We start from the raw sequence: 14,219 nt of genomic DNA on the forward strand, positions 1-14,219 counted from the left end.
CATAACTTTGCATGGACGGACAGCGCACTGAATCCTGGAATATTTACAGCTCCCGGACTGTTTTCTTCTCCAGGAGCCGCGCTGCATCGCAACCGGTGAAGGGCGATAAAATAATAATATCTCTCCGGCTTAATGGCAGCAAATGATATTAAAGTGAGGGGGATAATGAGTGGAGGAAGGTGATCCCGCTTTATACGTCCTGTAAATCTCGCAATGCTCCGCTATAGCTTTTCATTTTCTGCCGCGCTGCCTCCATTAATTGTTGGGCCGAAGACACTAATGCCCTGGAGGAGACGATGAGTGATGTCCATCTGACGAGAGAATATCATATCAATTATCTGCCGCGCCACAAGTTTTTCACATTTTTTCATTATTATTTTTAGATAATTAAAATAAAAAACACGGGTAAATGTACGACCTTGTGTGACCTTCTTCTGTGAAGCATTTACATTTCGCCCTTAGTTGGGGTCTGTGCACACATGACATTTTTGCTGAATTTCCGCTGTGGTCCAATTTTTTTTTCCGTGTATTTTTGGAAAAAATACCGAAAAATATATTTTTTAAAAACTTAGCAGAAAAATGTGAACATAGTCTTAGCTCGCAGAGGATGGTCTAGACTGGTACATCGTAACAAACCCTCAGCTGTGTGAAGTATAAAGTCAGGACGGATTTTAGCCTTTTTTTTCCTTCCAGCGCAAAATATTAATAATTGGATTTTAAGACCTACTCTAGATTTAAACAAACGTGCAGCGTGCCCTAGATGTCGCAAATTTCCTCCAGATTTTGGCTGTGGATGTCATCGCAGAGCGCAAAAGTCATGGCAGAATCTTCGTGTAACATTTTTAGGATTTTTTAGCCCATTTCTGGAGTATTGCTTCACCTCATTCACATGCCGTCAGGTCTATATGGGTTCTCAGCTTCTGGATATAAAAAAAATAATATTTCCATTCACTGACAGCAAGTGGAGGTCTGGAAAGTAGTGAAGAATTGAAACACAAAGTTTATTATAAATCAGCAGACGTTTTCGTTGTACAATAAATAATAGATATAAATAGAATGATTTTTCCGCCTGCGTCTAGTGCGATATATTGAAGTGTATGGACGGCGATAACGCTCAGGTGATGGTCCGGTCAGATCATACACGAGAGGGGTCATAGTCAGGGTTATGGGGGATTGTAATTGTGAGATATGGACTGTCTACACCAGAACGGCACAGGTACAGATAACATCCAGGTTTATGTTACCCCTCCCCCGCTGCACAATCCTCATTGCTTGTTTGTAAATGGATATATTGTATTTTGCAGAAAAATTCATGTGGATTTTTAATTAAATGTTTCCAACAGAGGAGAAAATCTGGACGATTGTTCGGCACAACATTACGGAGGTAACACCTGTGCTCGGATCATTTTCGGGGAGAGCGTATTCTATGTCATTTAACTACAGCGCTGGAGCTGATCAGCTGGAAGCCATGATAAACAACGCAGAGTACTGCGAGCAGGAAGCCGCCTATTACTGTAAACATTCCCGCTTGCTTAATTCTCCAAGTAAGTAAAACACCTTCTTATTCTCATTTCATGGTTGTTCTTCTTCTGAGCGCCTGATGTTCCTGCTCTGAAGCTTTATGTACAATCCCCTACAGGTCAATTGGTTCATACCTGGGGTTGTGTCGCAGTTTTGCGGCAGCTGGTTTTTGTTAAACAAGCCCTGGACCTGTGTCAGTTGGATAAGAATGTTCAAATTCACTGACGGCAAGCAGAGATCTTGAAAATTGCGAGGAATTGGGACACAACGTATATCAGAAATTTGCATTCTACACTAATTCAACTTTATTTACTTAAAAATTGATATTCCGTCTAAGCACATTCTAACATGGAGGGGTGTGAGAAGGTTTTAAGACCCCTATCCTTGATTCCATGAAATTCAGAATACTGTTTTGTTATTTTGGGGTTTTTCTCTTTTGCTCTCCGTTAAAGGGGGTGTTTCATCAGACAATGCCTTGCAAAATGAAACTGCTGCCTGCGAGCAACTGATCGCTACAGTTTAGGGTTCTGGCACATCCAAGCAATTACCCTGCAGCGGCCACTGCAGGGGAAATGTGGTATTGCATGGTGGTCATTTAAACAATATGCCGTTCACATACTACACCGGTTCCTGTTACTTTTTTTGTACGTTTTCTATGTATTCTGCTGTTTTACCTTCATTTCTTTACCTTCGTCTGGTCACTAAGTGTCGTTCTTTACCATTTTCACACCAACTGATTTCCATGAATTCCTATTTAAAATTGTGTTAGAATATTGTATGATATCTTTAGCTCAATTAATTCCGAAACTTGTTAACTATTAAGAAAGTAACATCAGTTATACTATGACAAGACTCCACATCTAGACTGATTCACATACAGCGTCATGGTAGGAGTTTTGTGTAATTTTTGGGTTTTTTCTTTACTGTGGCCGTGGGACATAATCAGAGTATGTGACACCACTGCATAAAGAACACGCGCTCAGTGCAATGTACAGGTGTCTATAACATGCGCAGGCTGGGGGGGATGTATGACCTGATGTCTGCATGCAGCGGTGCTCACTAGAGTATAGTACAGGATGTAACTCAGGACTAGTGCAGGATAATTGATGTAATATATGTACACAGTGACTCCACCAGCAGAATAGTGAGTGCAGCTCTGGAGTATAATACAGGATGTAACTCAGGATCAGTACAGGATAAGTAATGTAATGTATGTACACAGTGACTCCACCAGCAGAATAGTCAGTGCAGCTCTGGAGTATAATACAGAATGTAACCCAGGATCAGTACAGGATAAGTAATGTAATGTATGTACACAGTGACTCCACCAGCAGAATAGTGCATACAGCTCTGGAGTATAATACAAGATGTAACTCCGGATCAGTACAGGATAAGTAATGTAATGTATGTACACAGTGACTCCACCAGCAGAATAGTGAGTGCAGCTCTGGAGTATAATACAGGGTGTAACTCAGGATCAGTACAGGATAAGTAATGTAATGTATGTACACAGTGACTCCACCAGCAGAATAGTGAGTGCAGCTCTGGAGTATAATACAGGGTGTAACTCAGGATCAGTACAGGATAAGTAATGTAATGTATGTACACAGTGACTCCACCAGCAGAATAGTGAGTGCAGCTCTGGAGTATAATACAGGATGTAACTCAGGATCAGTACAGGATAAGTAATGTAATGTATGTACACAGTGACTCCACCAGCAGAATAGTGAGTGCAGCTCTGGAGTATAATACAGGATATAACTCACGATCAGTACAGGATAAGTAACGTAATGTATGCACACAGTGACTCCACCAGCAGAATAGTGAGTGCAGCTCTGGAGTGTAATCCGGGATATAACTCAGGATCAGTACAGGATAAGTAATGTAATGTATGTACACAGTGACTCCACCAGCAGAATAGTCAGTGCAGCTCTGGAGTATAATACAGAATGTAACCCAGGATCAGTACAGGATAAGTAATGTAATGTATGTACACAGTGACTCCACCAGCAGAATAGTGAGTGCAGCTCTGGAGTATAATACAGGATGTAACTCAGGATCAGTACAGGATAAGTAATGTAATGTATGTACACTGTGACTCCACCAGCAGAATAGTGAGTGCAGCTCTGGAGTATAATACAGGGTGTAACTCAGGATCAGTACAGGATAAGTAATGTAATGTATGTACACAGTGACTCCACCAGCAGAATAGTGAGTGCAGCTCTGGAGTATAATACAGGATATAACTCAGGATCAGTACAGGATAAGTAATGTAATGTGTGTACACAGTGACTCCACCAGTAGAATAGTGAGTGCAGCTCTGGAGTATAATACAGGGTGTAACTCAGGATCAGTACAGGATAAGTAATGTAATGTATGTACACAGCGACTTCACCAGCAGAATAGTGAGTGCAGCTCTGGAGTATAATACAGGATGTAACTCAGGATCAGTACAGGATAAGTAAATAAGTAATGTAATGTATGTACACAGTGACTCCACCAGCAGAATAGTGAGTGCAGCTCTGGAGTATAATACATTATGTAACTCAGGATCAGTACAGGATAAGTAATGTAATGTATGTACACAGTGACTCCAACAGCAGAATAGTGAGTGCAGCTCTGGAGTATAATACAGGATGTAACTCAGGATCAGTACAGGATAAGTAATGTAATGTATGTACACAGTGACTCCACCAGCAGAATAGTGAGTGCAGCTCTGGAGTATAATACATTATGTAACTCAGGATCAGTACAGGATAAGTAATGTAATGTATGTACACAGTGACTCCAACAGCAGAATAGTGAGTGCAGCTCTGGAGTATAATACAGGATGTAACTCAGGATCAGTACAGGATAAGTAATGTAATGTATGTACACAGTGACTCCACCAGCAGAATAGTGAGTGCAGCTCTGGAGTATAATACAGGATGTAACTCAGGATCAGTACAGGATAAGTAATGTAATGTATGTACACAGTGACTCCACCTGCAGAATAGTGAGTGCAGATCTGGAGTATAATACAGGATGTAACTCAGGATCAGTACAGGATAAGTAATGTAATGTATATACACAGTGACTCCACCAGCAGAATAGTGAGTGCAGCTCTGGAGTGTAATACAGGATATAACTCAGGATCAGTACAGGATAAGTAATGTAATGTATGTACACAGTGACTCCACCAGCAGAATAGTGAGTACAGCTCTGGAGTATAATACAAGGTGAAATTTAGGATCGGTGGAGGATAAGTCAAATAAAAAAGTACAAAAAAATTATAGTTGTGCTAAAATTTGTGACTTTTTCTTGTCAAGTTCTGAAAGTGCCAAGAAAAGGGGCAGATATTCGCCAAAAGGGATGGGGCCTGCTCCGGAGTGACAGATCTACCATCATTTACACCAAAAACTAGCATAGATTAAGGCACAAATCTACAACTGTTCCTAGAAGGTGTTACACAAACATATATTAGGAGGAGTTCACTTCTTAATATTTTTGGCCCATTTTCCGCCAAAATACATTAGTTTAAGTCTGGGATTTGATATAGTTGCTCCACCTTTCGTATATTTGCACAGACCCCCAGGGTCTTGTCAGGTTTCAGAGGTACTGAGATAAGGTCCCCCATTACACCCATTACTCAGCACTGTTCCTCTCCTCCCTGTGACTATTTTGAGCTCAGGTCTTCCTGACAGACGAGGACACGGGTTTATTTCCATCAGTTGCGCCTGCAGACGGCACAGTCAAGACACGCCAAAACTTTACGTGAACTCATTTTCTGCGAAGTGCAGATCAGGTGCATGCTGGGACATCATTCATACCGCGCTGCGTCATACTTTACATTTCTGGCTGGATTATTCGACTTTTATTGAGTTTGGTTTTCTATTTGTGGAAGCGTTGGAGCAGAAGTGATGAGATCTACACAAACCGGCCCAACTTGTACAAGAAAAACCAACGCCCAATAATAAGGGGCACTTAGAAAGGGGTCACAAACTTTTTCCCAACACTTTATTATTGTGATTACAGTCTGTACAACTCCTGTTCTCTCAGTAACACAAATATGAGACTTAACTAAAGAACTTCAGCCCTCGCTTACAAAAATGTTGCCTCTTCCGTTCCGGTTTCTGCGACGCCTGTGAAGCCTCGTTAAGAAGAGAAAACATAATGGTGGAAGTCAATATGTAATGAGCTGTTTTCCCCTCGTTCCCTTCAGATTTAGAGTCAGGTGTCTGAGTGGGAACGTAGACCTCATTAAAAATATATTTCATGCGATCTCTGGCTGGTTAGTTTAGGCTGATGAGAACTTAAATAGTGAATGACGCTGTTCTCCGCAGCTATTCAGTCCCAGCACGGGTGCAATGGTTAATTCAGAGACATTATGAGCTCAGCCGGAGAGTTCTGCTTATTGAATCCTGGATTTAGGTATAAACGGCAATATCAAACAGCCATTGTTTGCAATCTATGGTCTAAATTAGGGGCATTACTGAAATCCCAAAACACCGGGCGCTATCGGGGTGGTCAAATACGGATGTGGTTTTCAGTCAAATTAAAGAGCCAGAGACCTTGTATCTTCTAAGACCATAACCTCTGCATATCTTCTTCTGTGGATTCTAAAAAGCTCAATGGGATAATCAACTCCGTCCATCCAGTGTCTACGGGGAACCAAAGCCATGACTGAGGTCTAAGGGGACAAGAAATTGCATAGTTTGGATATTTCCGGACTATCTCTAGGGATAAATGGCGAAAGGAGAATCTAGTAGCCACACATTTCCCCTCCATGTTCAGCCGAGCCAAAACTGCATACCTGGAATTGGCCATGTTCACACGGTCGGGTATGCTGTCTCTTTATTTTTGCCTCTTTATTTTTGCCTCTCTATTTTAAGCGTGATAAGTTATAATTACAAGCGGGAAATAGATCGGATACATTCTTTTTTTCCTGCCTCTTCATCTAAGGGCATTTATACCACAGAAGTAGCACAAACTATAAGGGTATGTTCACACGGCGGGGGTCCGTAACGGCTGAAATTACGGGGATGTTTCAGCCTGAAAACATCCCCGTAATTTCAGCCGTACCGGCATGTGCAGGCGCTTGAACGCCACGTCAATTACGGCCGTAATTAGCGCTGCTATTCATTGGAGTCAATGAATAGCGGCTCCAATTACGGCCAAAGAAGTGACAGGTCACTACTTCTACGCGGGCGTCTATTTACGCGCCGTCATTTGACAGCGGCGCGTAAATATACGCCTCGTGTGAACAGACAAACGTCTGCCCATTGCTTTCAATGGGCAGATGTTTGTCAGCGCTATTGAGGCGCTATTTTCAGACGTAATTCGGGGCAAAAACGCCCGAATTACGTCCGTAAATAGGCCGTGTGAACATACCCTAAGACAGATATGAAAGGGGCTCATTTTATGTTGGGTGGAGGGACCAGTGCACCAATATAGTCTCCAAAAAGTTCTGTAAAGTTAGTAAATAAATTGGAAAATCTACTTGAGTTATTTAAATGGGATGGAGGGACCAGGACCTCCTGCTATGAGTGGTTAGGAGTTGGGTGGTGTCAGTCAGCAGCTGAAAGGAGCCTAATTTTGTACTTTGCTATGGAGCCCCCCGAATCGTCTATGTACATCAATGCAGCCAGAAATGTCTATTTATCACATATTTCCCCTCCATACTTGTCTGTTCCACCAGGCTGAATATCCTCAGTCATTAGATCATTCTCCGCCAAGACGTTCTGACTGTATCTGCTGCTTCTAAATAATCATTTTTGGTCCCATCCTTTCATTGATCCACCATGTTGGATTTTTTTTTATTCTTTCTTGGGTTGTAATTGTACAAGTATGACCAAACTGTCCCACATCTCCAATGTATATGACCGGCTTCACTGCAGGAAGACTCGAGAGGGTTAATAACCATGAGTAATCCGCCTGGCTTCTCTGCAGCATTTCCAGGCTGTTGGGTTTCTCGATTGGATCAGAGATTGTACCATGTGGGTGTACGGCACCTGGACCTGATGCGGCGCAGTGTGTCATCTGTTATTACATTTCCAACTCTTGGCGAATCTGCTGTAAATGAGTAACATTGATACGGCCACCACGACAGTGTTTTTATCTGTGTTTATTCACTTAAATTGGCCCGAGATTAGTGATCTGTTTATCTCCGACTGTCAACACGAAGAGTGGAAACACGGATATTTGTTTCTTTCCACACTGAATTGAAGCTTTTGTTGACAATTCTGTTCCCAGGGCAGAGCGTCACTGAGTAACCCATCGCCATGTCCTGCTCACGCTTTATAAGCTAATGATGATGTTATTTTTAGGTTTTCTTGTTTTCTTTTATTGGCTGAGAAAGAAATAACAAAATAAATGTGACTATTTATCAAGTCTGAAGACCAGGGCTGGGAAGAGGGTTAGGCACAGTAGGCGGCTGCCTAGGGTGCAATTGATGAAGGGGGCTCTGGGGTACAATGGGCACAAATGCAGTGAGAACTGTATCTATGTGGAGGGAGAGGATGTATTATAAATAAGACAAGTGGGAATGATATGGAAATCCCCAGAGAGAACAGTAACAGTGACAAAGTCATCAAGACTTTTCCGGAGTCTTCTCCTCCTTCAATAGGACATTGGTCGTTGACCTTTTTAAAGGGAGTCTGTCGCCAGATCCCCCCCAGGCCGTATCCACAGCTGACAGGTGCAGAGTAACAGAGTGACCGCATACCTTGATTACTTATGTTGGGGTTAAAAAGTAGATTCATTCCTCCGGGTGCTGTATGCTAATTAGGGACAAGGTGTCCCCACACAGGAAAGTGTCCTGCACTCTTTAATCCCAACGCCTCCCCCTCCCCTCCTCTCTGGTCTTGACTGATATCTCTTCTCTTATGCTGCATCATATGCCGATCCAGCCGAGCTGACGAGCGGAGGGGGTGTAAGCGGCTCTGGAAGGGGATCTGGAGAGAGACTACCTTTTAATTCTCAAAAACTGCCTTAAAGGCTATGTATATCTTTGAAATAATTTTATATATTTATAACTGTGTATCAGTGTGTTTTTTGCAACTTTCAAAATACTTTTTATTAAAAATCCTTTTTCATTTTCTGAGATACAGCCGCTTTCTATCCTGTATATAGAGCAGGGGTATCGTGCGCTAAGACCTGAATCCGTCAGGTCAGCGGGACTGACGGGTTCAATGTCAGCTGGTCCTGCGTGTCTCTGACAGTTCATAACTTAGATGTGATCGATTACAGGTGGATCACGCAGGACGCGCTTTCACTGAACCCGTCAGTCCCGCTGACCTGACGGATTCAGGTCTTAGCGCACGTTACCCCTGCTCTATATACAGGATACAAAGCGGCTGTATTCAAAAAGTAAAAATAATTTTTAATAAAAATTAATTATAAAGTTGCACAAAACACACTGATAGACATATTTTTTTTATTTTAATTTTTTTAAATAAAGATTTTAAAGGCGTACTTAGCCTCTAATTCTTGATTTACAGCCGATCACTTTATTCTATTTTGTGTTCTTTGGGTTTCTTGTCGGGACACATGACCACGTTCTGCTGACACGCACACACGAGTCTTCGACCCAAATCAAAGAATATTTTTTTTTAGCCGGAAGTGTCCAGAGACTTGAATCCTTTCATGTCTTCTTCCTCGTCTTCATGCAATTGTTAACTTCAAGGCTCCTTTTTGCGGGATGAGACCTTAACCTCATAGAATCAAAAGCAAGAACATAACAGCCGTATCGCAAATAAACGCTGAGCTGAAGGTAACCAGATTTTCCTACCTTGACCAGGTCTCCTGTATCGTATTGTGTTGTTCTTCACATAAAGATTTAACGAGGGGAATAAAATGTAACGAGAGGAGCGTCTTAACCCGCGAAATAAGACAGAGAAGGTTTGTGGGCTCAAGGGGACCCGTTATTCAGGATTTCCGAGCGATGTTTTTAGTTTGGCAAAAACTTTCCATTGATATTAGAAATAAGACCAAGAAAAGAACTTATGACAAATCACGTTCATTCTTCCGCTTGAAGATCTGTAACGTCTTGTTGATATAAACATCGTCCCTACAAACTTTATGGACCACTTATAGTAAGGTCTAATTCACACGAATGTTTTCTATCTCCGTGTAATATCCTAGTCTAATCCGGCCGCAGTCTGTACACCGATCCTATAATAAGAAATGGTTCTGTTCACATGAAAGGTTTTATTGTGCGGACGCACTCATACTCGGATGGCGTAAAAAAAATAAAATGCAGCTTGCATCATCGCATGTAGATTTCCGGCCAAAAAAATCCCATAGAAGTGATTTAAAACCCCCAAATAATCGCTTCCGTTATACCGCTCTTAAAATCCATCCGTATTGGAGCCGGGTTATGTTTGGGACAATGGAGAATTGTATTTTTAATAAGATTTAATAAAATGTGTAGACATAAAAAACGGATCCAAAATGGTTATAATACAGATGGAATGCGAGCTTACTAAACTCTATACGTGTGGGTGCGGGCAGTGGAGGTTGCAGTGCGGGTTGTGGAGGTTGCAGTGCGGGCAGTGGAGGTTGTAGTGCGGGTTGTGGCGGTTGCAGTGTGGGTTGTGGCGGTTGCAGTGCGGGTTGTGGAGGTTGCAGTGCGGGCAGTGGAGGTTGTAGTGCGGGTTGTGGAGGTTGTAGTGCGGGTTGTGGAGGTTGCAGTGTGGGTTGTGGCGTGTGGGTTGCGGTTGCAGTGCGGGTTGTGGAGGTTGCAGTGCGGGCCGTGGAGGTTGCAGTGCGGGTTGTGGAGGTTGCAGTGCGGGCAGTGGAGGTTGTAGTGCGGGTTGTGGAGGTTGTAGCGTGCTTACTAAACTCTATACAGATAAAAATGTGACCTGACAGCTAAGTTTTCTAGATGTAATATGGCCCTTTATTTTTTACAGTCGTATAAGTAAGGACTAAGGCGAGTTTCACACTAGGGTGACACGGGCGCATTTCTGCGCCTGTTTTATGGCTGTAAATCCCAGCCGACCGCAGGTTTTCATGACCTGGACTAAATATTATTACAACTATTACTAATTATAAGGACCTATAATGAAATGCATAAATATTACGCTCGTGTAAACTGACCTTACTGAACATGTTCTGATTCAACATCCATTGATTCCAGAATAGATTCTTTATTTACCTTCAAATGATGATAGAGATATAGCAGTGTTGTTTATGGAGGTTGTAGTGTGGGTCGAGGCAGTTGCAGTGGGGCTTGTGGAGTTGCAGTGCGGGTTGTGGAGGTTGCACTGTGGGTGTGGAGGTTGCAGTGCGGGTTGTGGAGGTTGCAGTGTGGGTCGAGGCGGTTGCAGTGCGGGTTGGGGAGTTGCAGTGCTGGTTGAGGAGGTTGCAGTCTTGGCTGTGGAGTTGCAGAGCTGTTTGTGGAGGTTGCAGTGCTGTTTGTGGAGGTTGCAGTGTGGGTCGAGGCAGTTGCAGTGGGGCTTGTGGAGTTGCAGTGCGGGTTGTGGAGGTTGCACTGTGGGTGTGGAGGTTGCAGTGCGGGTTGTGGAGGTTGCAGTGTGGTTCGAGGCGGTTGCAGTGCGGGTTGGGGAGTTGCAGTGCTGGTTGAGGAGGTTGCAGTCTTGGCTGTGGAGTTGCAGAGCTGTTTGTGGAGGTTGCAGTGCTGTTTGTGGAGGTTGCAGTGTGGGTTGAGGAGGTTGCAATCTGGGTTGTGGAGTTGCAGTGCTGGGTGTGGAGGTTGCAGTCTGGGTTGTGGAGGTTGCAGTATTAGTTGTGGAGGTTGCAGTGTTGGTTGTGGAGGTTGAAGTGTGGGTTGTGGAGGCTGTAGTGTTGGTTGTGGAGGTTGCAGTATTGGTTATGGAGGATGCAGTGTGGGTTGTGGAGGTTGCAGTGTGGGTTGTGGAGGTTGCATTGTGGGTTGTGGAGGTTGCAGTGTGGGTTGTGGAGGTTGCAGTGTGGGTTGTGGAGGTTTCAGTGTCGGTTGTGGAGGTTGCAGTGTGGGTTGTGGAGGTTACAGTGTGGGTTGCGGAGGTTGCAGTGTGGGTTATGGAGGTTGCAGTGTGGGCTGCGGAGGTTGCAATGTGGGTTATGGAGGTTGCAGTGTGGGTTGTGGAGGTTGCAGTGTGGGTTATGGAGGCTGTAGTGTTGGTTGTGGAGGTTGCAGTATTGGTTATGGAGGATGCAGTGTGGGTTGTGGAGGTTGCATTGTGGGTTGTGGAGGTTGCAGTGTGGGTTTTGGAGGTTTCAGTGTGGGTTGTGGAGGTTTCAGTGTCGGTTGTGGAGGTTGCAGTGTGGGCTGTGGAGGTTGCAGTGTGGGTTGTGGAGATTGCAGTGTGGGTTGTGGAGATTGCAGTGTGGTTTGTGGAGGCTGCAGTGTGGTTTGTGGAGATTGCAGTGTGGTTTGTGGAGGCTGCAGTGTTTGTTTGTGGAGGTTGCAGTGTGGGCTGCGGAGGTTGCAGTGTGGGTTGTGGAGATTGCAGTGTGGGTTGTGGATATTGCAGTGTGGGTTGTGGAGGTTGCAGTGTTGGTTGTGGAGGTTGCCGTGTTGGTTGTGGAGGTTGCAGTGTTGGATGTGGAGGTTGCAGTGTTGGTTGTGGAGGTTGCAGTGTTTGTTGTGGAGGTTGTAGTGTTGGTTGTGGAGGCTGCAGTGTTGGTTGTGGAGGTTGCAGTGTTGGTTGTGGAGGTTGCAGTGTTGGTTGTGGAGGTTGCAGTGCTGGTTGTGGAGTTTGCAGTGTTTGTTGTGGAGGTTGCAGTGTTTGTTGCGGAGGTTGCAGTGTTTGTTGTGGAGGTTGCAGTGTTGGTTGTGGAGGTTGCAGTGTTTGTTGTGGAGGTTGCAGTGTTTGTTGTGGAGGTTGCAGTGTTGGTTGTGGAGGTTGCAGTGTTTGTTGTGGAGGTTGCAGTGTTTGTTGTGGAGGTTGCAGTGTTGGTTGTGGAGGTTGCAGTGTTTGTTGTGGAGGTTGCAGTGTTTGTTGTGGAGGTTGCAGTGTGGGCTGCGGAGGTTGCAGTGTGGGTTGTGGAGATTGCAGTGTGGGTTGTGGAGATTGCAGTGTGGGTTGTGGAGGTTGCAGTGTTGGTTGTGGAGGTTGCCGTGTTGGTTGTGGAGGTTGCAGTGTTGGATGTGGAGGTTGCAGTGTTGGTTGTGGAGGTTGCAGTGTTTGTTGTGGAGGTTGTAGTGTTGGTTGTGGAGGCTGCAGTGTTGGTTGTGGAGGTTGCAGTGTTGGTTGTGGAGGTTGCAGTGTTGGTTGTGGAGGTTGCAGTGCTGGTTGTGGAGGTTGCAGTGTTTGTTGTGGAGGTTGCAGTGTTTGTTGCGGAGGTTGCAGTGTTTGTTGTGGAGGTTGCAGTGTTGGTTGTGGAGGTTGCAGTGTTTGTTGTGGAGGTTGCAGTGTTTGTTGTGGAGGTTGCAGTGTTGGTTGTGGAGGTTGCAGTGTTTGTTGTGGAGGTTGCAGTGTTTGTTGTGGAGGTTGCAGTGTGGGTTGCGGAGGTTGTAGTGTTGATTGCGGAGGTTGCAGCGTTGGTTGTGTAGATTGCAGTATTGGTTGTGAGTGGTAATTAGAAGCTATTGTACCCCAATGCAAAATCCGTACCAGGGCCCCCACCTACCATTTGCCATTTATAATACTGATGTCTTCTTCGCCTATAGATACGCCCCCGCATCTTTTTCTTGAATGCTTACAATTGTTATGTTGCTATTCACTAGATCGTAGGAGCCAATCTCTTCTATGGGGTCCTTTGATTTATTTTTGGCCTGAGCCGTTGTTGCACATAAGACATCCGTCCATGAATGACCCCGAGTACGAGTGACGAGTAGGAATGACGGTCTATTCATCTTTCTCATACGTTCAGTGCTGGGATTTTCCGTATTTGCTGCAATAAATATCCATTTACCTGAAATGTAAATGAGATTCTATACGTCCCATTAGAGGTGACAGAACAGCCCGCACCGTGTGACCCCATAAATTCTCCCCCCCATACAATAACCGCTTCCTATAAAAGCTTCTCTGTCTGGCAGATCAATAGTTTACGATCTTCGCTTGTCACTTAGAACAAGCAGCGGAGGTAAGAACGATGCAATCTCCATACTGACGGTGTTTCCATAACTGCAGCCCAGGGCCAAGCTGACTCCGGCATTATATGACATTGGGTCCCTGGGGGCCACAAGACTTTATATTGGCTGCTTGCAGCATTAATCTTAAACTCCCAGGTAATAAAGAGGCCGACATAAAATCGCATTAAGTCTACGACCGTAATATGTTCAAGGTAACAATGTAGAAGAGCCGGGTCCTCCGCGCATTCATTATATATTATATCTTAGTAACTCACACACCGCAGTCCAGATCTACAGACACCAGAGAGGACTCGGATATTAAATGCAAATGGAATAACATGAAATTATTGCCATTGTAAACAGAATGAAGCAAATACTGATATAGCAGAGCTGAATTTGTCATTGAACTGTTTATTTTTCGCAATGTGATAATTTTATAGATTTCCCTAAAGCATTCTAGTTGTTAGAAAGTATCTTTGTATGAATGAATATAATTCTTATGATTGGAAACAAATTTATCTCTTTGGCCGTCTTAAAGGGGGTTGACCCTTATTGTGTCAGTAGGTCTCCTGGAGGGGGTCTTCCAGTTTTGGGACCCCAAGTTAAGAGCCCTTACCTATAAAGTGGGCTTTTATGGGTCTTTTGTGTAATACATGGACACACCAAATCCTGATTTTGATCTTGTATTTGTAGCTGC

At 44.1% G+C, this 14,219-nt stretch overlaps 1 protein-coding gene across 1 annotated transcript in view; it reads left to right on the forward strand.

Annotated features, from left to right (window-relative positions):
- The window catches only part of CNTNAP5 (contactin associated protein family member 5), a 393,202-nt gene that overhangs the window by 276,094 nt on the left and 102,889 nt on the right, over positions 1-14,219 (forward strand). The window contains exon 13 of the mRNA XM_075829064.1: positions 1,344-1,544. Within this exon, the coding sequence (XP_075685179.1) occupies positions 1,344-1,544 (201 nt within the window). The remainder of the gene's footprint in view (positions 1-1,343; positions 1,545-14,219) is intronic.

Source organism: Rhinoderma darwinii, chromosome 6 (assembly GCF_050947455.1).
Source record: "Rhinoderma darwinii isolate aRhiDar2 chromosome 6, aRhiDar2.hap1, whole genome shotgun sequence".
NCBI classification, from domain to species: Eukaryota; Metazoa; Chordata; class Amphibia; order Anura; family Rhinodermatidae; genus Rhinoderma; species Rhinoderma darwinii.